At 44.3% G+C, this 12,565-nt stretch overlaps 1 protein-coding gene across 4 annotated transcripts in view; it reads right to left on the bottom strand.

Annotated features, from left to right (window-relative positions):
• kdm2aa (lysine (K)-specific demethylase 2Aa) overlaps positions 1-12,565 on the bottom strand; it is a 568,226-nt gene that overhangs the window by 218,264 nt on the left and 337,397 nt on the right. For all 4 annotated transcript variants that reach the window (XM_077524205.1, XM_077524208.1, XM_077524204.1 and 1 more), the window contains one exon: positions 260-388. In XM_077524205.1, the coding sequence (XP_077380331.1) occupies positions 260-388 (129 nt within the window). The remainder of the gene's footprint in view (positions 1-259; positions 389-12,565) is intronic.

The raw sequence follows: 12,565 nt of genomic DNA on the forward strand, positions 1-12,565 counted from the left end.
TATATATATATATATATATATATACACAACATACAAAAAATAGATTTTGGATTTAAAATTCTACAATGTTGCTTTATTTTGGGGCCTTGGTACGCGGGTCATTTTTGACCCTGAGGACAAGGGGAGTTAAGATCGCACAAGGTGATTTATCTCACGCTGGATGCTGGATGCAAGTCAAGTCGTGTGAACCACAAAAATGCCAGTGAAACTTATATAACATTTGAGATGAAATAATAAAAAAAATAAATATATTTTGTACCGTGAGGCAAGCAGGGTGGATAATCTGTGCACAATTGGAACATTCCATCAGCATAAAGAACTGATCTCCAGTTTCTTCTTGGTTGGGTTCCTTGCATATTTCACAAACAGCAGACAGCGGAAGTCCTGGCTGGAAAGAAGAAAAAAGTTAGGTTGCTAAATGACAAACGTTCCCTTTTTCAAAACTATGGTTTTGAATGTAGGGATAGACTGATATGGATCCCCATTTAACCCATCCACCCCCTTATCTAATCACATACATCCTATTAATAATAATAAAAAATACAAATAAAAAGCGCTGATGTCAATATGCACAAAAATGTCAAATAATTGGCGCTGATAATCACCCCGGCCAATAATCGGTCTATCCCTGAGTTTGAATGCATCAAGATAATTGTTTAAAATTTGCAAGCCCCATTTTGTAATTGTAATGCAAAATATTTTTGCTATTCTAAAATCTGTGCAATATGAATATTATTTTTCCAAGTCCGATTTTCAGGGACTACAGCACGTTATTTTAAGCCTTTCCAAAAATTAACTATAGGCATGTAATGATTAAATCTTACCCTTTGACACCATGGCGATGTAATTTTTTTTCTGAAATATTGGGTGTTATGGTGGTTAGATTTGTAACGCGGAAGTAAAATGCCCGGTTCAGTAAAACCCCACCTATCCCCGTGTGATTGCTCCCCAGCGAGCCGAGGGCAGTTTGCTGTTGTAGCTCTGATTGAGCCCTCCTCTCAGTACGCCACGCAGCTAGACGCAAAAAAATTCTTCAATAAACATTTGAAACAAAATGGCTCCTTGCCGCACAAAATCGTGGCGGAGGGGAGGAGAGAGAAGATGAGAGAGGAAACCTTGGCTGGTTTTGAACCAGTGACTTGCTGCTTACAGAGCAAGCACACTTACCACGATACTATTCGTTCAGTTAGGTTCAACAGTGCAAAGGTTTTACTTGTAGTTTACACAAGTGTCAGCCAGAGCCTTTGTGGGATTTTAAGACTTTGGCATTGCAAATGTGAAGGATAATTAATTGCTTTGAATTCATTTGGACATAATGTTTACTGATAAAGGCGACTTTTGTCAATATTCCTTGGAGGTCTCAGAGAAAGTGGGCGTGCATTTAGTCCGTAGAGGCGTTGCGGGGTTGGGTCTGCATTTTATAATGTCATAAAGTGAGCACTTGCTCACTTTCTCAGTTTGGGAGGGGCTAGTGATTGGAGAGCAGAATAAACTAGAATTTCCCAGAGGGGCGAATGGAGGAAAACACCACTTCCGTCATATTTTTGGTGATGAAATAGCATTTTAACACGGCTAAAAGCTGCTCAGTGCCATCCACGAATTAACTCGGGTTTTCCATTTTTTTTAATGCACTAGACATAGGAGAACCTCATGCAAGTCCCCAGCAAGTATTGACCTGAAAAAAATAATTATAATGAGGTGTAGTTGACAGCAGATAGCCACAGTAGCTTTGATCAGAGGAGAGCCAGCCTGTAAAGGGAGTAGAAGAAGCCCACAGTGGACAAGGAAGTGGGTGGAGCATGTGGAGGAACATAAGCTTAGCAATTTGTTCAGACGTGGAAAGCCACCGGGTAATCACGCGTCTGTTTGACTTTCCCGTTCAGAGGATGAAGCTTCCTGAGCAAACTGCATTGAGGTAGGACGCCACATTGATCCAAAGAAGCCACACAGCATCGTCATATGGCTTTTTACCTGAAACGTCCCCTCGTCAAACCACCAATGTATTTCCAGCCGTGCATGTCCTGTTTGATGCATCTTCGAGGTAGTATTGTTCCGATACCGATATTGGTATCGTCAGAGGCTCCGATACTGCATTAAAACCGTGGTATCGGTATTGGTGAGTGCCAACAAGTAACATGCCAATACCATTATTTCCGACACTAATGTATGACTTTGGATCTTGTGTCTTTCTTATGCACTACATTCACTGATGTGTGACATGTTCACAAAATATAAAATAAGATACCAAAAAATGGTATTGGAACAACACTACTTTGAGGTCAAGTTGCGTCGCCATGTTCGTAAGCATGAACTTGGTCCAATACTAAATTTCATAACTTCAAGATCACTCTTTCACTGTGCATCAGCTCACATCATATGATGCCTATACGATCTATTGCCTCGTGTGTTATGCTGTATAGCAGTGTACGATAAGTTTAAAAAAAATAAACTGGTCGGGTCAGTTCGGCAAAAACACTGAATAAATGAAATGATCAAAGATAAATTGGATGCCATACAATAAGGAACACAAGGCTCGTAGTGACAAATGCAAGGGCAATCTGCAAGTGCAGCAACAAAAAAGCATATATATATTTTTTGTACCTTTTCCCTTACATTAGATTGCGGATCCAGCACCACAACCACTCAAGCTCCTCCTGTTTGCAGTGTAAAGTAAGGTACAAATATTTTGTTTCTTCATATTGCAAGAAGTACATACGTTTTATGGTGATTTTTATTGCACATCAGGCAGCAGACATCGAGATGATTTTTGGATGGCATCATGCTGACTTGTGTTCATTGTGTTGCACAAAGGACAATGCTTTCACCTCTACCACACCCAAGTTTGCGCCATAAAGGTGGACAAGACTGCACACACGTGTAAATAATTCAGTCTTCATAATTTGGAAAAATGTTAAAATTATAAATAGATACTTGGATAATTTCGTAGTTAGATAATTGTTTTTTGGCATCAATATCTTTTTTTTTTTTAAGAGCTCAGAATTGTTCATTCGGTAGTCTTACCGATTCAACGTCTTATCATCATTGCTCTTATTTTTGTGTGTGTGTGTATATGTGCGTGCGTTTGCGTGCGCGCGTTTGTGTGCGCGCGTTTGCGTGCGTGCGTGTGTTTGCGTGTGTGTGCAAATACGTATAAATTTATACTCATTAATTCACCTAAAACCTTATAAAAATCCCATTACCCTTCACCTTAACCAGGTACTTCAGAGTCTCGCCAGATTCGTGAAGTTCAAATGGTCAGGAGACCAGAGAAAAGGTCAGAAAAGATAAAGAAAGATAATTCAAAGTGAAATCCAGCACCGACCAAACACTTCCTGCCTTCCCCATGGTTACAAAATCAAAGTCTTACGCTAATCCCAGAAGCCTCTAAATTCCAACAAATTAACGAGATCTCAAGAGACCAGAGGAAAAACTAAAGAGAGGAAGGAGGGAAGGATCGATGAGGCAGAGTAAGATCCATAGAAACCAGTACATCCAATCCATCAAAGTGAAATCCAGCACCAACCAAACCCCTCCTGCGTGGTTACAAAACCAGAGTCTTATGCCAACCCCAGAAACCTCAAACTTCCAATAAATTGAGGAGATCTCAAGTGACCAGAGGAAAAACTAAAGAGAGGAAGGAGGGAAGGATAGATAAAGCAAAATGAGATCCACAGACACCAGCACCCACTGATTCAACGGGCTCTGGAAGGGAGAGGCGAATTCTGTTTGAGTTTCAGTAGATGCTGGTGTGATGGATCTGGCATGTATAAGGACCGTCACCAAAGAAAGAAGCCGTCAACCACGGCCCAGCAAAGCGAGCACCGCCCCCCCCCCCGGAATCCCCCAGGCCGCGGCAGCACCAAGGCCACCCCCACGCCTCCCGAGCAGACACCGGTCGGCGAGCCAACCCAGACGCCCGGAACACCGCCGCCCCAGCCCCGGCCCACACAAGCCCAAGGCCGCAGAACGAGGCCCGGCGGGCCCCCACAGCACCCCACCGGTCCCCAGCCCCCGCCCCCCCACGACCCCCCCGCACCCCACCCAAACCCGCCACCCGCCACGACCCAGGCCCCGCCACCCCCCGGCTCCCAAACTCCCCAACTCACCCCTCCCCTTGGACATGAAGTGCATTAAAATTGGAGGGAAGTTGAAGGGTGAAGACGGTGTTTCCACCCTTCCCCACCCCACCAAGAAATGTGTTGTGTGCCCTTTGTGTATATTTACAAAGTGTATAGTGCAAAACTAGTGAAGTGAGTAAGAGGAGCGACCAGCGGGGCCTCAGCCAAGCCGGCGGGTGCAGGTGGCACGCCCGCCCCCCAGCACCCCCCCCCCCCACACCCCCACCCCTCCCATCTGGCACCCGACAGGCGGACAGGGCCAGCGCAGCAGGGCTACCGGACAGCCCACCGGCCACCGGAGCCCGCCCGGGGCGCCAGGAGTTCCACCAGAGCGGGGCAGCCCCAAACCCCCGCCCGGCCCCCGGAGCCCGACGCCCGGGCCGGGGAGGGGAGGGAGCCCCAGGTCCAGGGAGAGGGAGGGGGCAGGGCAGACAGGGAAGGGGGGAGGGGGAAGCGGGGAGATGACAAGAAGGCGAAAGGGCGGCTGCAGGGGGGGGGGGGGCAAGGGAAAAGGGACCGGGAGGCAGAGGAGGACGGGCGGGGGGAGGCGAGGAGGGAGAGGCGAAAGGGGGGAGGAAGGGCGGGGCACACCAGAGGCCCACCCGCCCCGAGCCGCGCCTCCGGGCACGGAGCAGCGGACCGCGCCGGGACGGCACCACCCCGGGCACCAGGGAAAGCACCCCAACACCGCACCCCACAGGGGGCCCAGGGAGCGGCCAAGACGCAACCGCCACCGAGCAGACAACGGGGGGGCAGAGCTACCCCCGCCCGACCACGGGGGACAGCGTCAAGAAAATTGACTAACTAGCATGCAGTAACACCAAGTGTTGATGCTTAGTGCCAACTAGAAATAAATCTTAAGGAGTTAGTAAGTATAGTGTCGTATAGTGTGGTGTACTCAAGCCCACTAGGAGCAACAAGGTTCCTGACTATATAAAAATAAAAACAATCAGTTGCAAAATACCAAATACAGAAGCAGCGAAAACAGAAGTTGTAACGATGTGGTGGCTCTCGTTAACAGGCAGAATCTAGGCAGGATTAAGTTGCCAAATTAAGATTAAAATATTCTATGTACCTAGCCCATATTTGTTTAAATCTTGATTCTTGATTTTTATTTAAGGCAGAGATTTTTCCATTGAAATATAATTTATTTGTAGGTTTAACCAGTGGTCGATATTTAGAGATTGTTTATTTTTCCAATTAACAAGGATTATTTTTTTAGCAATAGTAAGGGCTATAAGTATAGATTGAGATTGTTTACATGGTAGCTCAATTATTGTTAAGTCACCTAGTAAACACAATCTTGGAGATAAAGGAAGCCTCCAGTTTAATATATCAGCGAGCTTTTCCAAGATTTTAGTCCAGAAATACAGCACTGGAGAACATGACCATAAAGCATGAAGATAAGTATCGGTAGTATTTTGTGAGCACTGGAGACAAATGTCGGAGTCAGAGAGTCCCATTTTTTTCATCATATATTGTGTAATATATGTTCTATGAAGTATCTTATATTGGATAAGTTGCATATTTGTATGTTTTGTCATTTTAAATACATTTTCACAGATTTGGATCCAAAAGTCTGGTTCCGGAACTATAGACAAGTCTTTTTCCCATTTTAAAGTCGGTAAATACATTTTATTTGTGTATAAAAATAACATATTTTTGATTTTTTTTTTTTTTTGTTGTTGGAGAAAGCTTTATAATATCTTTAGCTAAGACAGGCAGTTGGAGCGTATCCTTAAGTGTTGGGATTTGTTTCTTAACCATATTTTTAACTTGCAGATAATGTAAGAAATTTCCGTTTTTTTTTTCATATTTTTGGACCAAATTTGTATACGATATAAACTTATTATCTGAGAAAAGATGATAAAGGTGTGTAATTCCTTTCTGCTCCCATAAGCTTAAATGGAACAACTGATTATTAAGTTGAAAGTCGGGGTTATGCCAAATGGGAGAGAGCCCACAGGGCGCCAATTGGGAGTTAGTCATTTCTAATGCCTTCAACCAGGCAGTCAGGGTGGCGGCTATCATTGGGTTTTTAAAACAATTATGTCGTTTTATCGATTTTGTAATAAAGAGTAAATCTATGAGATTATTACAATCCTTCTGCTCCAATTCCAACCAACAGTTAGTATCTCTGTTGGCTTGTGTCCATAGCACAAGATATTGTAGTTGATAAGCTATATAGTAGTACATAAAGTTTGGTGCCTCTAAACCTCCTTTAGATTTACTTTCCTGAAGAGTAGATAGATTAATTTTAGCTTTTTTTTTTTTAATTCTAATAGAATTTTATGAGAGCAGAGTCCAGCGATTGGAACCAATTAGATTTAGGTTTAAATGGAATCATTGAAAATAAATAATTTATCTTTGGTAAAACTTTCATTTTTATAGTGGCGATCCGTCCTATTAAAGAGATAGGAAGATTATTCCAGCGCTCCAGTTTTTTTTTTTTTTTTTAATGAATTGTTTGATGTTTTCGAAGAAAAATACTGTTCATGTTTGACCTGTAATAAAAACAAAAACGATTGCTGTCAAAGCTGAATTTTTACTTGAAATGCTTCGTTTCACAAAACCCTCGATTTCTCCAGTATTTTTTGTCAAAACAGGATTTTTGGTTTAACTTGCCTCTCTCTCTTCTACTGCTGATTACTCAGGAATGACAAATGCTAGAGACAAACTTTTGATCTGATGAAAGATGCGGGTTTCAGCTTTCTTTCGGTAGGTCCCATGTTTATATACCCATAGAACACAATATTCTGTAGGCAGTCAAAATCCCATAAGATGGCTGGCACTGAGGAAACGACAGCGCTGCAAATGGATGGCATTCAAATGAGTTAAAGGGGAAGTCAACCCAAAAATTCATTTTAAAATAATATATTGTATGTGCCCCCGTTAGTCTAAACATTGCAATCTGATTAATATTGTGTTTGTAGACTATGAGTGAGCAGCAAAATACACCGTTTTTATCCATCTCAGGGAGCGGACATTTTGCCACTTGCGGCCGACACCCCATATTTAATAGGAGTTAGCGTATTGTGCCCGGCTGCCATGTACCAAAGCTCAAAATAAATGGTCACGCATCACAATTTGCAGGCAGAATTTTGCATATTATGCCTCATGAAAACACACTGAATAGCAAAAGTGAGAATCAACCGCTGAGGCAGTCCACAGGCATAAGTCGCTAGACACATGTTCGTTCAAAGTGCAGCAACAAATCAGTCCGAGGTCGAGGCTCGCAACAAACTTTGGCTGGTTATGCAAGCGGCGAAAGCCGCAAAACGTGGATTTGGTTCTCTTACTATGCCACACAGCGTCGATAAATAAAAACAATGTTGAACAACATCATTACCAGCCAAAAAGGAGCTGCTGGCGTGGTGAGTGACAAAGTTGGCATATGTCATGAGTGAGTGTTTTGTTTACACCTGTTGAACTGTCAACCAAGATAGTATTTAGCAGCCAAAGTAATAAACACCGGCACCAGACTGACTAGCGATGTTCAAACTTTTTTTTTTTTTTTCTGTCAGAGCAGGAGGAGCTGCTCTTCTCCGTCCGTCACAATGATTAAGCTACATGCCGATGCTGTGCTAAGCTTACCTTATTTTAATGAACAAGACGTGCTAGCACATTTAACACCAGAATTATGTGCTTCATTGATTGTTCGGCTATTTTAAGCCAACCAAAAAGGCTCAGCATGTCACACATATTGTCATAACTCATGTTTTGTTTATTGAAAAAATGACCACAGTTCATAAACTTAGAACAAAACAGGAGATGAAGATTGGAGTTACTGGTGTTTTTGTAAACTCTTATGTTGCACATCCTTGAAAAAATAAAATTTTAAAAGAAAATCAGTTTCTCGTGTATGCCTTGTTACAATCATCTTACAGCACGTGTAATGCAGTTGCCTAACCCCGGGATTACACCGCATGCTCCGCTGCGTCTTGACTGTCTTGACTGTCAATTCAAGGACGCATCTGTTGAGGAAGGACGCATCTGTACTTGCTCCTGCACTCGCTCGTGAATCTAACTACTTGTTGATTTTTGCTTTGGGATTTTTAACTACATTGTTGCAGAATGCCTGGCGGAAAAAGAGCTGACGAGAATGAGGAGATAAAATCTTCTCTTAAAAAACTCAGTGTAGTGGTTGCCGAATTACTTGAAATGAAGAAGAGCATTGAGCCACTTCTTCAGGAAATACAGCAATTGAAGACAGAGACACAGGAAAAAGAACGACGCACTGTTGCCTTGGAACAAAAAGTGGATGATTTGGAACAAAATCTTCGTATCAACGATGTCATAGTCACAGGTATCGAGATCAAGCCGCGCCGTGGCCCTTCGAGAGCTGCGGCTAGCACGAGCACGGAAGATTCTGACCAATATTCAGGGAACGAGACTGTGGAACAGCAAGTGACACTTCAACTCAAAGATTTGGGATTAACTGTTGATCCTGCGCACATTCAGATGTGCTTTTCGCTTCCAACTGGAGGGACACGACCACCGGCAGTTCTGATCAGGTTTGTTGACAGAAAGAAAAAGATTGCTCTTCTGAGAGACCGTCACAAGCTTCGTGGGAAACATGTCTACATCAACGAAAACCTCACCAAACGAAATGCTGACATCGCCAAAAAGGCACGACAAATGAGAAAGAATGGACTTATCGAAAGCACGTGGGCAAAAGACAGCCGAATTTTTATTCAAACTAAAGCTAACCTCTGGTCAAAGAAAAACACGAATCGTGAAAGGAGCTGAGGAATTGGCAGCGCTTGAGAGACAACAGTAATTCACAATATCACAACAACAACAACATCACTAAATACCCAAAGCTGGAGTTGTATATGATTACTTGCTGACTTTGCCAAGGCTAACTCTTGTTTATACACCTGCATTGATAACATGTATTGCTGTTCCCTGTAAGGGAAATCGGTCCAATTAATTATTAAATCAATAATTGTTAATTATTAAATTAATAATCAATTGGCTCATTAATTGAAGGAGACTCAAACTTAATATTTAAATTAAGTTGAGCTTGCCTGCGGAGCACCACATCTCTTTTTGATAATTTTATCAGGATAACAGATGAGAACCTCGTTGAATCAGTCATTAAAATGAAGGTTGTGCCCTTACTACAATTTTGTGAGTTATTTGTTCAGCTTAGAGGTCACTATAAATTGATGAAACACACACACAGTAAACCAGGTTTTGAGTTTTGTGCACGTTTATTCTCTAACCTAGGTGGGATAATCTACTTAGAATTTAAAGAAGCAAAACTAACTACTATGATAGGCAATGAAACGAGAACTAAAATAATAAAAATAATCAAAGGAGAAGAAAAGAAGAAAAAAAGAACGGTCTTAGCCAAGGTGATAGATTTCTTAAATCAAACCAACATGGGACCCACAATCAACCTAGTTTGCACCAATTTGTACTAGGGCAAAGGCCTGCAAAGTTGCACTTACAGATGGGGTTGGTCTGAGAAGCAGGACCCTGGATGGAGACTCGCCAAGCCCGTTTGAAGATAGAATGGAGAAGGTTCAGTTCAGGAGAGGGAGAGAGAGGTCGTCCGGCTGGCCAACTGAGCGTCACGGGGTCAACCTGCTGGCTGGGAAGCGGCCCTCTTGGTTGAGGCCTCGGTGCTTGGGAAAAGCACCATCCGTTGAGCCTTTGCAGGGACTAAAAGCAGCGTGTTTCGCTGCGCCTGTCGCTACACGCGATGGCTTCTGTGCGTTGCCGTGTGCTGGAGGTTAAGCTAGCTGGGCTAGCCCTTTGTCTGGCAGCCGCGCCGATGGAGACCAGGAAGGAGCCAAGGAGCAGCGAAGAAGCGGGAGCCAAAGAGCAGCGGAGAAGAGAGAGAGCAGCACGCAGGGAGCGTGCTTTTAAATTGGGAAGGCGGCGGCCTCCACACCAGGGGGGCCGGTTGAGACCACAGTGGAAAGTTACCAGCTGGGGGAGGTTTTTGGTTGACTAATCAGATTGAATCTGGATCCCATGTGTGTTAAGATTCTAAGGTCAGAATTCAACCAATGCAACACGTACAATTGAATACCTCAAATAAAATGTTACCTAGCTTACACTGTTAAAACGTGCATACACATGAAAGTTTAGTGGAGAATCTGCCACTGCAATGGAACATTTTCATGACATTTCATGGAGTCAACATTTCACAAATGGCAAACATAACATTTCATAATTCATTGTTCTGTTGCAAAATAAGAAAGTCAAGTTTCTCAGAAGGCTTTTACTGTCCTGATTTGTGTGTGTGTGCGCGTGCGCGTGTCAGTCAGAGCATTTGTGGCTGTTTGTGGGGGATGTTCTTGTGCTCCCCACCCCCCACAGTGGCATGTTCAGGCCACAGGAGCTCAATTCCTTTGGAACTGAGGTTGCAAAAAGTTACAACCGGCCGATAATCGTTACAGATCCTCCCTTTGGCGATGGAAACGTTCTTCGACAGAACGTTTCGGTCGGCACTTCTAGACGTGGCATCGGCAGGTGGACAGGTGAAGCACAACAATGCAGTTACCAGAGTACAAAGTTGGTGCAAACCCACCCCTCCCCTCCCTTTGCTAAAGCTAGACTCGGCAGTTGGCTATGTTATCTTTCCCTCTAGGTCTACACTACGTGTCGTGTATAGAGTGGAAGGGGAAAGTAACAGACGCAACAGGAGCAGAACACGAGAGTGAAAAATAGAAGTCCAATAGTTGTCTAGAGGCCTGTGTAGGAATGTCATGTCAATGTGACTGAAAGGGGGCACTTTCGGTTCTTACTATGACTTTGGGTCTTTCTAGGGCAAAAGAAAGCTGTATTCAGGGAGCATGCAGGCTGAGAAGGCATTCTCACAACTGAGCTGTTGATGTATCAAACAGATTAGTGCAGCATGTCAAGTCTCAGCGCGGTCACACCTTGCGTGTGAGCGTGCTCTGGTTGGGACACCGAGAAGAAACAAACTGTCTCGTGGTTAGTTTGGTTCAGCTTAGCGTGATGCTAGGCAGATTGAGGACTAGCGTAGTCCTTTTGGTTGTTTTGTCGGGAGACGGTAGATTGGTAATTTGTTTGCTACGCGTTGTTCGGCAAAAGGAATCTTGGTCGTGACTCGCGTGTTTCGCCATTTTCAAGTTAACGGTGTTTGGACTAACAGCGTTAGCAGTTAAGGTTCTTATTTTAAATAAGAAGCTAATAAAAGCAGTATCTAAAAGCACATTTCTTACCAATCGCTTTAGTCGTTTGGGGAGTCTGCTGAAGTTCATTTGAGTCACTGTACACTTTCTAGGATGTTTGTTTATGCACATGGTGTCATAAGTATGAGTGCGGGTGTGCGAATGGGTGAAGCGCAATTTTAATTGGCTATTCAATGGCGTTATGGGGGTTAGGTTTGGCCCTAGCCACTTTAAATATGTCGTTAGCGCATTCATACACAACAGCAGCAAAAATGTGTTAGCCATTAGGCGCCAGGGTGTCTGAAACCACTGTTTGGAAAGGGACCGTTTGGGTCCTGCATCAGTTGGAAAGGCAAATGCACCCATAGGTGCCTGACGGGTGGGAGCCAAAAGCTGCAAGTCATCTTGGATGAACCACAGGAAGAATCAAAGGTGTATCTTGTACCTGCTGATGGTGGTCAACAAAGGTGGGCGAGGTTCGTCCCTCAATTGTAACCAAGGAAGTGAGGTCATGGAGGTTGGACCTGATTGGCTGGTCCAGTCCTGTTGTGATGACCTCCCTTTGACAGCTATGTGTCATGTCATGGGCGTATGATGTCATGACCCCCCCTTCGGCTACGTGGAGCCACGAACGGCAGAGATGTGCGGTCCACGGAGGAGCAAGAAGAAAGCCCATGACAGGAAGCAAAAGGTGACCACCAAAAGCGAATGTCTTGGCATGAACAGGTGAGCCGTCGACAGGCGAACGAGGAAGGCACGCGGCGGCGGTGAGCCACACAATGAGCAAAAGCAAGAGAAGAACAATGGACTGCAAGTTCATTGAAATCAGATAAGTGTTGTTGAGCACAAAGGCTGACAACGTGTGGCCCAAAAGAAGTACTGCACGCGCGAAAGCGGGGGCAGTGAATGGCAGGACAGTGGTGTGCACCATCTGCATTGCAAGGGTGGGCAGGGTGGGTAACAAATTGCTCAGAAATAGGCACAACGCGCCAAGCAGATTGCAAAGAACAACCACTGTGTTGTTTGGGTTGTTCGATGACAATTTCAAGTGCGATTTCAAGTTCAAAGTCCGCGGTGAAGCTGAATGGTTTGCTTCAAAAGTGAGGACAACGGCCTCAATTTGTGTCATGCGTAGCTCAGAGGTGCAATCCAAGTCGCGTTCCGTAAGGTGGCAGAGTTGCACACCCTGAGTGGGATGTTCAACTTGGCCGAGGGGAGAGCTGGTGTTGCGAAGGTGACCTCCTGAGGGCATCTCGGGGACAACAGGCATGGTCCCCCCTTGAGTTGGGTGAGAGT

Source organism: Festucalex cinctus, chromosome 6 (genome assembly GCF_051991245.1).
Source record: "Festucalex cinctus isolate MCC-2025b chromosome 6, RoL_Fcin_1.0, whole genome shotgun sequence".
NCBI classification, from domain to species: Eukaryota; Metazoa; Chordata; class Actinopteri; order Syngnathiformes; family Syngnathidae; genus Festucalex; species Festucalex cinctus.